The sequence below is a fragment of the Neoarius graeffei genome, chromosome 2, assembly GCF_027579695.1.
Source record: "Neoarius graeffei isolate fNeoGra1 chromosome 2, fNeoGra1.pri, whole genome shotgun sequence".
NCBI lineage: Eukaryota > Metazoa > Chordata > Actinopteri > Siluriformes > Ariidae > Neoarius > Neoarius graeffei.
Window position 1 is genome coordinate 9016426 of NC_083570.1, and position 15738 is coordinate 9032163.

The 15738-nt window shown below is 41.0% G+C and overlaps 1 protein-coding gene across 1 annotated transcript; it reads right to left on the reverse strand.

The window, feature by feature from the left end:
* Positions 1-10814: 10814 nt before the first annotated feature.
* Positions 10815-15738, reverse strand: LOC132868743 (tripartite motif-containing protein 10-like). Its single transcript, XM_060901889.1, has 2 exons — positions 15110-15738; positions 10815-11944 (listed from the first exon to the last, which is right to left on the reverse strand). Exons 1-2 carry the CDS (start codon positions 15707-15709, stop codon positions 11324-11326), a joined length of 1221 nt encoding a protein of 406 aa, XP_060757872.1. The 5' UTR covers positions 15710-15738; the 3' UTR covers positions 10815-11323.

A 15738-nucleotide genomic window follows, 5' to 3' on the forward strand; every position in this document is an offset into this window, starting at 1 on the left:
TTAATTTGTTTGTTAGTTAGTTAGACCTAGTATTGAATGTTTGTATTGAATTGTTGCATTCTGGTTTGTGATTGGCCAGAAAATACTGATGAATTTTCTCTGAAAGTTTTGCAGGTGTATATTAATGCACTCGTTCGAATTTATGGTTTTCATCGTACCAGCTCGTTCCCAGGGATTTCTACGATGGACGCTAGACATAAACCGATTTTAAAAATCATTTATATGGTGATGTTTTCGTAACTGAAGGGAGATGTTCATTTAGCATTTCTGGAAGGAGTCTCCAGTGTAACAGTCAGAGGTAAAGTTTTGTGACACCTTCAGGACAGAGGAGTTTATGCTTCGCAGTTTCTTGGTTACAACATGATTTTTTTTTTTTTTTGTCTTATTAACTTTAAGAGAAGGATAATAGGCAGGCTGGTGAGGGAACGACTGTTAATGTAACTATAAATAGATAAAAAAAAAACTATGATGTGAAATTTGTAATTGTTGGCAAATTGCTGTGGTAAAAGAGGAATTGTGGGAGATGATACTTTGGTACCGAATATCAGTCAAAGCAGCGTGCACACAATTATGAAAATGATCTTATTGGCTTTAATAATATTAAATATTATTATACATACAGGAGACTTTTTCAATGGAATAAAAACGTGTGTTCTATTCCCTTCTAGTGGGTTTCATTCATTCGGTTTGGTAGCATGCAATATTGTTAGCGTATCGCTTATCCTACGTGTATTACGTCAGTCTACCCACTGGAGAATGAGCGTTGAATATGATTTACGATATTGCATGGTTGTCAAGGCAACATGACGTCACACGTCGGAGACGTAAAACTTCCACGTGAGCGAGCGAGCAACTGTGACAGTTTGTGAACAAACATAGCTTCTACGATTGCTTCGTTAAATACAGAAGATTTTGAGAGAATTTTGAAAGAGAAAGACGCGTTGAACACCTGGAAGGAATGTATAATAATAATAATGATAATGATAATAATAATAATAATAATAATAATATTGACTGGCTTTTTTTGTGGTCTATCAGATATATTCCATTAAGCTACTCGTCTCTGACTCATTCATTATCATGCTAGCTGAATGGAATATATCTGATATACCACTCAATGCCAGACAATATTTATTTAATTATCCTGAGGAATAACACAGCAGACTGTGAGGTTACACAAAAATAATCCACGCCAGCATGGATTTACCACTTTACCATCTTTGATTTATTAAAAAGTAGCAGATGTATAAAATGAGATTGAAGCTTCTGCACACACACACACACACTGTCACACAGCCACACCCCTTTGACAGTCTGCACTCCTACTCTTTTTAAAGCTCCACCCACTCTGGCTCTGTGATATCATATCTCACAGTGCAGCAGGACGCTCATTTCAAAGCACACAATTCCGATCTCTACTGTATGTGTCGCTCTCTGGAAAAATGGCCGAGGCCAGTATTTCAGTAGCTCAGGACCAGTTCATGTGTCCAGTGTGTCTGGATCTCCTGAAGGATCCGGTGACTATCCCCTGTGGTCACAGTTTCTGTAAGGCGTGCATTAATGGCTGCTGGGATCAGGAGGATCAGAAGGGTGTCTACAGCTGTCCTCAGTGCAGAGACACTTTCACTACAAGGCCTGTTCTACGCAGAAACAACATGCTGGATGAAGTGGTGGAGAAACTGAAGAAGAAGACTGAAGTCTCATCCTGTTTTTGTGAACACAACACCGAGTCAGGTGCATCAGACAAAGAACAGGTGAGAAGGAGAAATGGTTTCAGACTGAATCCTTCGACATTTTGTTTCTAATCCTGCTTTACTCAGGCTATATGGTGTAAAAATGTCATGACTTCTATTGATTATAAATAATAAATATGTTCCATGTATCCTGTAGATGTGAGCAGTTTTACAAGCACATACTGAGTACCTTTGACCTCACTCAGAGAGAGCCAGGATATGGATGATCTTTAACTTGAATTGCAGTTAATAATCTCCCACCTTCGACCTGTCTTTGAGTGAACACTTTACAGTTAGTAAAGTTAGTATTTAACTCAGGATGTAACATCATTTCATTCATTCTTGTCAGAGTGAGTTAAAGTTGAAGGAGGAGCAGATGAAATCCCAGCAGAGAATCCAGGAGAAGCAGAAGAAGGTGCAGGAGCTGAAACAAGCTGTGAACACTATAAAGGTGAGCAGTGAGCAGAGACAGAGCTGCTCCTAGAAACACACACAACATGGACAACGAGTCATTTACAGTCCCAGTAAGAGAGGGAATGATAGATGAGCTTTAAATCTTGTGTGTGTCCTAACAGCTCAGTGCACAGACAGCAGTGGAGGACAGTGAGAGGATCTTTACTGAGCTGATCAGCTCCATGGAGAAAAAGCGCTGGGAGGTGACGGAGCTGATCAGAGATCAGGAGAAGGCTGAACTGAGTCGAGCTGAAAGACTCCTGGAGCAACTGGAGCAGGAGATTGCTGATCTTCAGAGGAGAGTCATATGGTGAGAGGAAGTAAAATGTTATAAATCCGCGCATATACATAAAAAAGATTCATTGTACTTATCTGAACTTAACATTGCCTCAGCTACCATCTGAAAGATATTTCACTTATACAGTTCATCAGTCATATTAAGATCATTTATTTTGCCAATATTCATAAATTCAAACATCGTGTCTCCTAAAATCACACTCTGATCATTGTATATTATTCCACGTCCATTTTCTCTCCGTCACAGCAGTTTGGATGAATTTACCTTCAGAGCTGAAGACTCGAGAAGATTTTCTACAATGTATGTATGCGTCTCTCTCGCTCTCTCTCTCTCTCACACACACACACACACACACACACACACAGTGCTGCCAGATCATTAAGAACATATGTTGTTTTTGGAGACGTTTCCTTCCACAATAAAGAGAAGTGAAGAATGGAGGTGTCATGTTGAGTGTCGCTGACAGCACAGCACTGGTGAAGTTCGATATGTTTGATCCATGAATGTATATGAAGGTTAATAACATTCTAGTCATTTTCTTTCCTGAAGTTTATACAAGAAGCAAGTCAAGTTTATTTGTATTGCACTTTTAACAACAGACATTGCCACAAAGCAGCTTTACAGAAAATTAAAGACTTTGACCATGAGCTAATCCATCCATCCATTATCTGTAGCCGCTTATCCTGTGCAGGGTTGTGGGCAAGCTGGAGCCTATCCCAGCTGACTATGGGCAAAAGGTTGGGTACACCCTGGACAATTCACCAGATCATTGCAGGGCTGACACATAGAGACAAACAATCATTTGCACTCACACCTACGGTCAATTTAGAGCCACCAATTAGCCTAACCTGCATGGAGCACCAAGAGGACATGCAAGCTCCACACATAAAGGCCCCCGTCAGCCACTGGGCTTGAACCCAGAACCTTCTTACTGTGAGGTGACAGTGCTGTACCACCATGCCACCACATGAGCTAATTTTATCCCTAATTTATCTCCAATGAGCAAGGCTGTGGCGACGTTTGCAAGGAAAAACTCCCTCAGGCGACACGAGGAAGAAACCTTTTGAGGAACCAGACTCAAAAGGGAACCCACCCTCATTTGGGTGATAACTGATAGCATGATTATAAATAACTCTCTTCCATAACTGTGTCCTACAGAGCCACAAATTATAACTGTGTAACCAGGAACTTCATTATAGTTTTAACACGAAGTCTGTTTTGTTGAAGTTATAAACTGTTCATTGATGGAAACTTGAGTGCAAAACTGTTCAAGACAACTGCAGTCCTAAAGTTAGCAAGTCAGCTGTAGTTCTCAGACATAAATATATTACTGTAAGTGTCCAGAGCGTCTTCTAAGTATGACTTTTGACTGTCCATATGGGACCGTCCTCCACAGGAGTGATGTGATGAGACTCCAGCCAGAAGTAGGGCATCAGGATGGATCAGGCAGGTCCGAGGAGCAGAAGAGGTCAGCATCACTGGTTTCTCAGGATTGACATGTAACTCAACAGAGACAGACAGAAGGAGGATATGAGAGAGAGAGAGAACAAAGGTTGTGAGGTATGCCCAGTGTCACCTTATGAATAAGAACAGTATATATTTTGCGCTGAGTGCAAGCAGGGACTCTGGCAACACTAACTATGACAACATATTTAAAAGGGAGAGCCAGAAGGTAACACAGGCATGAGGGAGCCCCGGGACATAAAGCAGCAGCCACTCCACCATCAACAAACCTGAGTGAGTGAGTGAGAGTGGGGGACTGACAACATCCATATATCCCAGTTTACCAAAACACTCTATGCCTGAGGACTCACCAGAGTTACTCCTTTACCGAATAAAAAACTATCTTGACTGAAGAGATATATTTTCAGCCTAGACTTAAACACTGAGACTGTGTCTGAGTCCTGAACACTACTTGAAAGGTTGTTCTATAACTGTGGGGCTTTGTAAGAAAAGGCTCTGCCCCCTGATGTTGCCTTCACTATATGAGGTACCAACAAATAACCTGCATCTTTTGATCTAAGTAGGCATGGCGGGTCATAAAGGACCAGAAGTTCGTTCAGGTACTGTGGCGCAAGACCATTCAGTGCTTTAAAGGTCAATAGTAGGATTGTATAATCAATACGAAATTTGATTGGGAGCCAGCGCAGTGTGGATAAGACAGGGGTGATGTGGTCATATCTTCTAGTTCTAGTAAGGACCGTTGTTGCTGCATTTTGAACTAACTGGAGCTTGTTTATGCACTTATTGGAACATCCAGACAGTAAGGCATTACAGTCATCCAACCTGGAGGTAAGAAAAGCATGAACTAGTTTTTCTGCATCTTAGTGACATTAAATTTCTTATCTTGGCAATATTTCTGAGATGAAAGAAACCTATCTGGGTAATGTTATCATTATGAGTTTCAAATGAAAGACTGGAGTCGATGATCACACTGAGGTCTTTTACTGCTGCACATGAAGAAAAAAGCAGTGGACCTAAGACAGAACCTTGTGGAACACCAAACTTTACCTCAGCATGCATAGAAAAATCACCATATACATCAAGAAACTGATAGTGATCAGTTAAATAAGAGCTGAGTCAGGAGAGGGCCGTTCTCTTAACTCCCACAACATTTTCTAGTCTATCCAGGAAAATGGAATGATCAATAGTGTCAGAGTCTGCACTAAGGTCAAGCAACACAAGCAGCGAGACACAGTCCAGATCAGATGCCAACGACAGGTCATTTACTACTTTAACCAGTGCTGTCTCTGTGCTATGATGAGGTCTAAATCCTGACTGATACATTTCATGGTTGTTATTCCAATGTAAATATGAGCATAACTGCTGTGCCACAGCTTTTTCTAGGATCTTGGAGATAAAGGGGAGGTTTGATAATGGCCTTTCATTGGGCTGACAGGGGTCGAGGTCAGGTTTTTTAATCAGGGGTTTGATAACTGCAAGTTTAAAGGATTTGCGTATGTAGCCAATTCTAAGGGAAGAATTGATTATTTCTAGAAGAGCTTAAATTGCTTCTGGTATTATCTGTTTGAAGAGACATGTAGGAAAGGGATTAATACACAAGAAGAAGATTTTGATATGGAAATTAATGAAATTAATTTGATTTCTCGAAGAGGAGTAAAACATTCTAATTGCTGAGCTTATACAGTTATATTGTTAATGACTGGGTTATTTAAGTTGTCTGGGCTTAAATGAGTAGTTTGAATTTTTTTGTTGGATATTTTCAATTTTGTGATTGAAAAAAATTATGAAGTTGTTGCTGCTGCATATTGCAGGTGCATGTGTGTCTGTAGTGGTCTTTTTCTTAGTTAATTTTGCTACAGTATTAAAAAGGAATCTAGGATTATTTTGTTATCTTTGATTAGAGTGGAGAAATACATTGATCTTGCAGCACTCGGAGCTTTTCTATACTTCAGGAAGCTCTCCTTCCATGCTAATTTGAATACGACCAATTCTACAAGGAATATCATCTAATTGTGTAATCTCCTGCTCTCTCTCTCTCTGATATAATGTGTAAGAAACTGAGGGTGTGAGAGAGTGTCAATATGAGGCACTAATGAATTACTGGTTTAATTATGACTCATTGTACCCCAGTGTTTAATACACGATAAACTTTATTGCGCAACATCTCTTTTCTTTCAGATTTCTGTTATCTGACTCTGGATCCCAACACGGCACATGGTTCCCTCCGTCTGTGTGAGAAGGACAGAGCGGTGAGACGCAGTTATAAAGAGAAGCTGTTCCCTTGTCACCCTGAGAGGTTTACCTCCATCGCTCAGGTGTTGTGTAAGGAGAGTGTGTGTGGACGCAGTTACTGGGAGGTGGAAAGGAGCAGTGAGGGATGTGTGTACATCTCAGTCTCATATAAAGGGACCAATAAAAAAGAGCAGCCCAGACGGACCATATTTGGGTACAACGATCAGTCGTGGAGTCTGGTGTGTTCTCGGACTCCTCTTCATTTCTATCACAACAACATTAAGACCGAGTTCGGAGTTCCGTCACCTTCCAGAATAGGAGTGTATGTGGATCACAGTGCAGGAACTCTGTCCTTCTACAGTGTCTCTGACAGGATGAAGCTCCTCCACAGAGTCCACACCACATTCACTCAGCCTCTATACGCTGGGTTTACTCTGTGGGCTCCTGAATCAGTTGTCAGGTTTTCTGATCCACAATAATGGATCATTAATGTATCGTATCCTGTACTGAGTGCTGCGGAGTTCTGGTCTGAAGGTGTTGATTAATTCCCTATAACAGCAGCTCTGACAGTAGTGCAGCTGCAAATCATTAGTGTTTCTATAGTAACAGCTCGTGTGTGTTTCTCACAAGCATTCCACCTAAAATACTCTCTCTTACTGCCACTCGACATGAACATGGTGGTCTCTGAAAGACTATACAGGCATCTGCCCAGGAGGTTGTGCCAGTTTTATGGCTTGAGCAGTTTTTCGTCTCTTGTGTCTCTCATCCTTTGATTTCCGTCGATTGGATTCAAAGGTCTCAACTCCATTGCAGACCACACGCCTCCAGAGCAGTCCATCAGTTGATGCTGTAGCCCAATCAATAATCCCACACTCTTTAAAAGTTCTTTTTAGGGCATCCTTGTATCTCTTCTTAGGAGCACCAATGCTTCTCATTCCTGTGGATCGCTGACTGAAGAAAAGCTGTTTTGGAAGTTGTTTTGCATCCATTTTAACAACATGTCCATACCACCTCAGCCTATTTTGCTGAAGCATAGCCTCGATGCTTGTTAAGGAGGCTCTATCAAGAATTGCAGCATTGGTAACACGATCATACCATTGGGCGTTCATGATGGATCGTACCGTAGGCATCTTCAGTGAAATTTCTCAAGTTGTTTTACTTGATATTGGTACGTAGTCCATGTTTTTGACCCATACAGGAGCGTTGGTATTATAGTGGCATTATAGACTCTTATTTTAGTTTTCAACTCAAGTTCGTGATGATCAAAATCATGCTTGCGTAGCTTGCCAAAAGCTGTTGCTCCAGCACTGATGTTGTTATTAATTTCATGGTCAAGGGAAATATCACCTGACACATAGCTGATGAGATATTTAAAGTGTGGGACTACCTTAAGAACAGTTCCATCCACAGAAATTTCAGGTTGGGTGGTGATTGGGATGGAGGTGTCAGAGGCAGGTCGACACACCTCTGTTTTAGTGCAGTTCAGTGATAGCCTGAGTCTTTTGTAGGCTTCTGCAAAGGCATCTGTGATTCTCTGCAAGCCAGCTTCTGAGTATGAACAGAGCGCAGCATCATCAGCATACTGAAGTTCCACAACTGAGGCTGTAGACACCTTACTTTTAGCTTGCAAATGATGTAGGTTGTACCATTGTATTGATAAACTATCTGTATTCCATGATAAGAAGAAGAAGAACAACAACTTTATTCATCACATGTACACTTGTGAAATTCCTCTCTGCATTTAACCCATCTGAAGTAGTGAACGCACACGTGAGCAATGAGCACAAACACGTACTCAGAGCAGTGGGCAGCCGTGCTACAGCAGCCAGGGAGCAGTTAGGGGTTAGGTGCCTCGCTCAAGAGCACCTCAACCTAAGGGCACCCCATGTTAACCTAACGACATGCCTTTGGGCTCTGGTGGAAACCAGAGCACCTGGAGGAAACCCATGCAGACTCCACACACAAAGGCCCCCGTCAGCCGCTGGGCTCAAACCCAGAACCTTCTTGCTGTGAGGTGACAGTCAAGTCAAGTTTATTTGTATAGCGCTTTTAACAAACATTGTCGCAAAGCAGCTTTACAGAATTTGAATGACTTAAAACATGAGCTAATTGTATCCCTAATCTATCCCCAATGAGCAAGCCTGTGGCGACGGTGGCAAGGAAAAACTCCCTCAGACTACATGAGGAAGAAACCTCGAGAGGAACCAGACTCAAAAGGGAACCCATCCTCATTTGGGCAACAACAGACAGCATGACTATAATATTAACAGTTTTAACATGAGGACAGTTTCGTTGATGTTATAATTCTTCATTGATGGAAACTTGAGTGCAAAACTGTTCATGATAACTGCAGTCCTAAAGTTAGCAAGTCAACTTTAGTCCTCAGCCATAAAAGCATTACTGTAAGAGTCCAGAGCGTCCTCCAGGTATAAGTCCAGTAACAGTGCTAACCACTACACCACCGTGCTGCCCAGATAATGCAAATTCGGCTTGGCTACATGCAGGACAGCACCTGTGAAGAGAGCAAACAATGTAGTGGCTACACAGCTTTGTATTACACTAACTTTCACAGGAAAAGGTTCCAGTTCTTCATCTTCACAGAGAACAGAAACAGTCATCCCATCATGGAGAAGACGAATCATTGTGATCAGTTTATCTGGGCACCAGGAATTCTCCAAAGAACCTCTCTATTCACTGAGAGCAAGAGATACTAAGAAATACTGAATAACGTAGAACTCCAGCATCATGAAGCTGAGAAATTTACTGGATTTATTGTCTTTTTTTTTTTAACGAGACTAAAAAGCTGCTGTTCCATTAAACCCAGTTACAGTATGACACACAGCAGGGACCGAATAAACCATTCATCTCATCATGAATCAATATTATTGATTATATTTATGATAAGACAAGTTTTCAGTCTGTTCTGATGTGAGTTCAGCAAAAATATTGAAAATGGTTCATTTCTTGCAGCGTCACGTGTCCATGAGCATCCTCTAGTGGTCAGAAATGATAAGACAAGTTTAAATTGCAGTCATTTAAATTTAATGAATAAATCACTCAATTTTTCATTTTCTGAAAATTTATAAAGAAATAAATGGCTAAAGTGAGATAAAGGAATTCTTTAAAGTGAATTTGATTTTATTGTCGCCTACACATGAATGTTAAATGGTAAATGTGGCCAGAGATCGATTTCTGTACTTCAATAGAAAGTATCATGTATGTCATTTATGTTCTTTTCCCATTTTGTCCTTTCTTTCTGTCCATGAAGTGTATGCGGTGAAATCACATTTTAAAATCAGAACTCCAGATAGAATTCTATAATATGCGAATACAATCGAGTTATTTGGAGGCTCAGTTTTACAGAGTAGCACCACATCACTGAAAAACAACAACAACAACAACAAAAAAACCCCAGCAGCCTTTCAACATCAATTCTGTATCTTCACTAAAAGACACACAAGAGGATTTACAGCAGGACCGTGTCTTACTACAAGCACTAAAAACTACCACATTGTGTTCATTAAGGATGGAAATAAAGCAGAAATATTTCACTGTCATCTGCACTTCAGTGTCATTTGTTCTGCTGAAATATTTTCCTCATTCTGTCAGTTTGGAATTTAGTGAGGAGTGAAAATTAATTGAAATAAATGACTTTATTACCACAAGGGGAGTCAAAACCTGATTTGATTTATTTTGCATTGTTTATTGCTAATAGAAGTCCCACTTTCTCATGAACAGATTGTTGAGATGGAAATGAAGTTGGTAGATGAATATGTTTGAGATCAGAGATCCTGAGTCGCCTCAATCAGTCATTAGACGTGTCTTTGAGAAGTAGGAGAACACTGGAGAACCAGGAGGAAACCCACACTGACATGGGTCATTTTACCTTTGGGTCATTTTAACATTGTTAACAGACTGAAATGAATCTCCTGAAAGGCAGAAGAAAGAAATCTGCGAGTAGTGTTAACACAAGACTTTATCTAATCCCAGTCAGTGCAGGGTTCAAACCCCATCCACCAGAAATATCATTAAAATCAAAGGGAAAGGCAGAGACGAGGCGAGATCATCAACAGGAGATCTATCCAGAATAAACACGGCTCACAACTGAGGAGATTTACTAACACACTGGAAGGGTTCACAGTTACTGTAGGATCATTGTGCATTTTATAACAACAGACAGGAAATGAGTGGAGGAAGTGAAGTTATTCAAAATGTGTAAAGGCGCCCTCTGGTGGTCTGGAGGAGAAATGTCCAGGTTAAATATTACAGTGTTCATCCACGTTTCTTTTATTTTTATTTGTGAACCAACAGGTCTAAAATAATTTTACTTCAATGAGCTGTTACTATAGAAACAAGAACGTATTAGAGCAAGCCCATTAATATAAACCTGCACTACTGTCAGAGCTGCTGTTATAGAAAATTAATCAACACCTTCTGACCAATCAGAATAGACAACTGGAACATAATTGTTTTGTTTTTGTTTTTTGCTTTATTTGATTGAAAATTAAAAGGATTTTAAAAAAAAGTTTTTCCAACAATCATGTTGAGAATCTAAATCAGGAGTCAGACCACAGACAGATCCAGTTCACAGAGACAGATTTATCATCATTACTCACACACACAATATATGACAACATTAAAAGAGATGTTTTTTGGAGGAAAGTCAGTTGTAGGTTTACAGTGATTTTCACAAACACATATTTAAGACACTGTAGTTATTTCCCACAGATTAAATAATCTAAAAAATATCCATCCAAAGTGGAGAAAAACCCCGTTGTGTATCAATACAGCGGCTTGCTGACATCCTGACCTCAGTATTAAAAGCTTCTGTCTGAAAATGAGTTCAGCACAGAAACTCCATCGCTGGGGGAAACTTTATTCTCCTGTGCTCTTATCTTTTATTCTGCAAAGCTTTGATTGTAATATTTGAATAAAAATCACAAACTCACAGATAAACCTGGATTTATAAGGTTCTATCTGCGGGCCAATCATCATCCAGGCTGAATATGGGATGAACACGACATCGGCATATTTTATAATCTAAATATTAAAATGAGTGTTTTTGTGCAGCTGGATTGTGTTCTAGTGAAACAGACAACTGAGCAACAACGTGCAGGAATTTTACCGAAAACACTACACACTTTTATTCTGGATCACACAATCTCACTGGAGAACCAGAAAACAAGGAGAACCCAGCGTATAGAGTCTGAGTGAATGTGGTGTGGACTCTGTGGAGGAGCTTCATCGTGTCAGAGACGCTGTAGAAGGACAGAGTTCCTGCACTGTGATCCACATACACTCCTATTCTGGAGGGGGATGGAACTCTGAGATCAGTCTTAATGCTGTTGTGATAGAAAGAGAGAGAAGAAAAAGAACAGCACAGACTCCAGGACTGATTGTTGAATCCAAACCGACACTCATCACCCCGTCCTTTCCTGCTGATGTCTTTATATGAGACTGATATGTCCACACCAACACCGCTCCACTCCACCTCCCAGTAACAGCGTCCACACACACTCTCCTTACACAACACCTGCCCCCAGTAATCAAATCTCTCTGGATGATCAGAGTAACGCTGCTCTCTCTCACTGCATCTCACCGCTCTGTTCTTCTCAGACAGAATGAGGTGACGATGTGCTGTGTTGGGATCCAGAGTCAGATAACAGAAATCTAAAATAAAAGAGAAAAACAAACTGAACAATGTGAACATGAATATCCGCGCTGGGGGCGTGGTCACGAAAACAGCAGTTCGGTTGCAGTGAAAACTTTTCTCTGTAGAACCCTGTCACTCCCCCCTCCCCCCACTCTGGGCTCAAGAACACAACAAAAGGGCAATAATATAACAACAACCAATCAGAATCCAGATACAACAGCCAATCAGAATCCAGATACAACAACCAATCAGAATTCAGATACATTCAGTTGCCAAGTAAAATTGTAACCTGTCAAAGTTCTCGAGCCCTCGTGCTGTTTTACCGTTAGATCAATCACTTATCAGCTTAAACTAGCATTCTAAACCTAGTTAAAGATCCCACAGAAGAGAGCGACTCCCCCTGCCAGCCTCATGGAACTGAATAAGTTGACTTAATTAAAAAGTTTACTGTTCTATGAAAGGGTGTATTTGCATGATCATTATTATTTTACTAGTGGCATAAAATTGTCTTGAAAAGACGTCAACAATAATATCGTTTATCACAATAATTTCTGAGACAATATATCGTCCAACAAAATTTGTTATCGTGACAGGCCCAGAAGCGTGTGTGTGTGTGTGTGTGTGTGTGTGCTTTAGATGTACATTTCAGAAACTCTTCTCTGCTCTGTGGTTCTGGTCCTGAAATGATCTGAACTGCTGCAGCTGTGGAGAGAAAAATAGAAACATGAGTTTGTGTAAAAGATGGAAAGAGTTTAAAGTGATCCAGTCAGTTTATTCATTTTAAATCAGTGTTTTAGTTCAAAGTGTCGGGTGAATAAAGTGTCTGCAGAAAAGAAAGCAGGAGCATCGCTAAGAAATAACACATCACTGTGTTTCTCCAGCAGGAACAGCTCCTCTTACCATGTGGAGGGATTTTGTTGAATTCCTCCTCACAGAATTCCTCGAGTCTCTTTTTCAGATCTGAGAGAGAATTCCTCACTCCATCAAATGAGAGATGTTGATGGACAGTGACGCTGGATGTGTGAAAATCTGGTCTGTGAAGTGGAGGAGAGCGACGTCCAGAAGCTAAAACCTACAGAAAGCAAATGAAATGTAAAACCCACTTGTGATGTCAGACAGGGACATTTATTGTTCCCTTAATGAGAGGTGTTTTAGAGAGTGTGTGAGGAACAGCTGGCTCTGTAGATCAGACAGTGAGTGTTACCTGGAGGAAATGGATGTGATCGTGTGTGTGTGAAAGCTGCTCCAGCTCAGTGACTCTCCTCTGAAGATCAGCAATCTCCTGCTCCAGTTGCTCCAGGAGTCGTTCAGCTCGACTCAGTTCAGCCTTCTCCTGATCTCTGATCAGCTCCGTCACCTCCCAGCGCTTTTTCTCCATGGAGCTGATCAGCTCAGTAAAGATCCTCTCACTGTCCTCCACTGCTGTCTGTGCACTGAGCTGTTAGGACACACACACACACACACACACACACACACACACACACGATTTAAAGCTCATCTATCATTCCCTCTCTTACTGGGACTGTAAATGCCTCGTTGTCCATGTTGTGTGTGTTTCTAGGAGCAGCTCTGTCTCTGCTCACTGCTCACCTTTATAGTGTTCACAGCCTGTTTCAGCTCCTGCACCTTCTTCTGCTTCTCCTGGATTCTCTGCTGGGATTTCATCTGCTCCTCCTTTAACTCACTCTGAGGACAAATAAAATACATTCAGCTTTTTATACAGTACGAGCGAACTGGTTCCATATTAATGTCAGTTCAAAGTACATTCATGTTTCACTCTGAAGGTTATGTACTCTGTGTGTGTGTGAGAGAGAGAGAAATGTTCAGTAACTGATCTGGGCTGGGTTTCCCGAAAGCCTCTTAAGGCCAAGAGAGTTTTAAATGACCTCTTAAGATCCATCATCAAGCTAACGTGGTTTTCCCGAACAACATCGTAGCACAAGTCGTCCTTTAGTTTGCTCGGAATTTACGAGAGACCCGGAGCACTCGTTCAAAACAAAGAGCGACTCGCTCGCTGCCGAATCCACAGAATGCGCATGCGGCTCTGAGGGACTCTCACAGTCAGCGGGGGAAACTGGGGTTGAATCTGCTGGTGGTGTTCAATTAGTTTTCTTCTACATTGCAAATACATCGAGTTAATTATCAGAGGTGGACAGTAACGAAGTACATTTACTTGAGTTCTGTACTGAAGTACACTTTTTGAGTATCTGTACTTTACTTGAGTATTTTTTATGGAAACTTATGACTTTAACTTCACTACATTTGAAAGACAAATATCGTACTTTTTACTCCACTACATTTCTATCAAGGTCCTCGTTACTCGTTACTATGAAGCAGCTTTGAAAGTGGATGTTTTTTTCTTTTCTTTTCTAAAACGTGATTGATTTTTCCGCAGTTGACACTGAGACAGTCTATCAGTAATCACTAGGGTCACGTCACATCCATAGACTGGATAAAATCAAGATCAATGATTTCTCCGCAGCATTATTTAACACGATCAGTTGATGGCAGAATGGAAGGAGGTGGTTCTTCTGGGGAATGCACACACCCACGGTTCTATAGCTAGAACCCATGGTTCAGTTTTCTGAAAGGAATAAAGAGTCATTTCATTTTAAATGTTTGCTTTGTTTGCCTAAAACAGAGCACATCACAACCTACAAAAACTTGCCATCCAACCTGCTGACGCATATTGACGGATATAAACGTTTTATTCCAGGAGAAAGCTTGCAGTGAAGTTGTCTGTGCTTTTAGACCTAGCGATAACATTGCAATCGCTACACAGTCTGATTAGTCAAATGACTTTCTATGGATTTTCCCGCCAAGTTGCCATAGTCTTGTCCACGGCTAATTTTTACACATCGCTAGTTAACTTGGACACTGTTAGTTATGTCCAATATGATTGCCTTCAGGGACGCGAACTACAAAGACGCTCTTCGTCCTGTTGCTCTTTATACTCCTTCTTATGAGTCAGTTCGGGAAAAGCACGTACAGAGACAACGTTCATTCCTTAAGAGAGTCTCTCAACTCTCTCTTTAGGTCTGAAGGGCAACGTTATCAGGAAACCCACCCCGAACCAGATTACGACCATCACTGAAGATAAATTTAACACTCTGTTCACCAGAACACAGACAATTTTAATCAGCTTTTACAGAATCCTTCTGATTGAGACACACATTGAAATTAAAGTTCAAATCATATCACTGACTAAAGCACCTGTTTCTAGATGGGAAACTATAATTAAGATGATTTAATTCTGGAAAGATTTCTAGTTCTCACCTGTTTCTCAGCTCTTTCTGTTGCAACTGAAACAGCGTCATGGTCTTTATGTTTATCCAACATGCACAAATAACAGATGCAGGTTTGATCAGTACGACAGTAGATCTCAATCAGCTTGTTATGTTCAGAGCAGATCTTCTCTTGGAGTTTTGCTGAGGCTTCAATTAATGTGTGTTTTTTCAAAGCAGGACGTTCAAGATGAGGTTTCAGATGAATTTCACAAAATGAAGTCAAACAAATCAGACAGGACTTGACGGCTTTGTGTTTTCTCCCGGTGCAGAAATCACACTCCACATCTCCAGGTCCAGCGTAACAGTGAGCAGGAGAAGCAGCTTGGACTTCAGTCTTCTTCAGTTTCTCCACCACTTCATCCAGCATGTTGTTTCTGCGTAGAACAGGCCTTGTCGTGAAAGTGTCTCTGCACTGAGGACAGCTGTAGACGCCCTTCTGATCCTCCTGATCCCAGCAGCCATTAATACACACCTTACAGAAACTGTGACCACAGGAGATAGTCACCGGATCCTTCAGGAGATCCAGACACACTGGACACATGAACTGGTCCACAGAAAGCTGATCTACTGAAATACTGGCCTCAGCCATTTTCCTGAAATCGCAATGAGAGAGAGAGA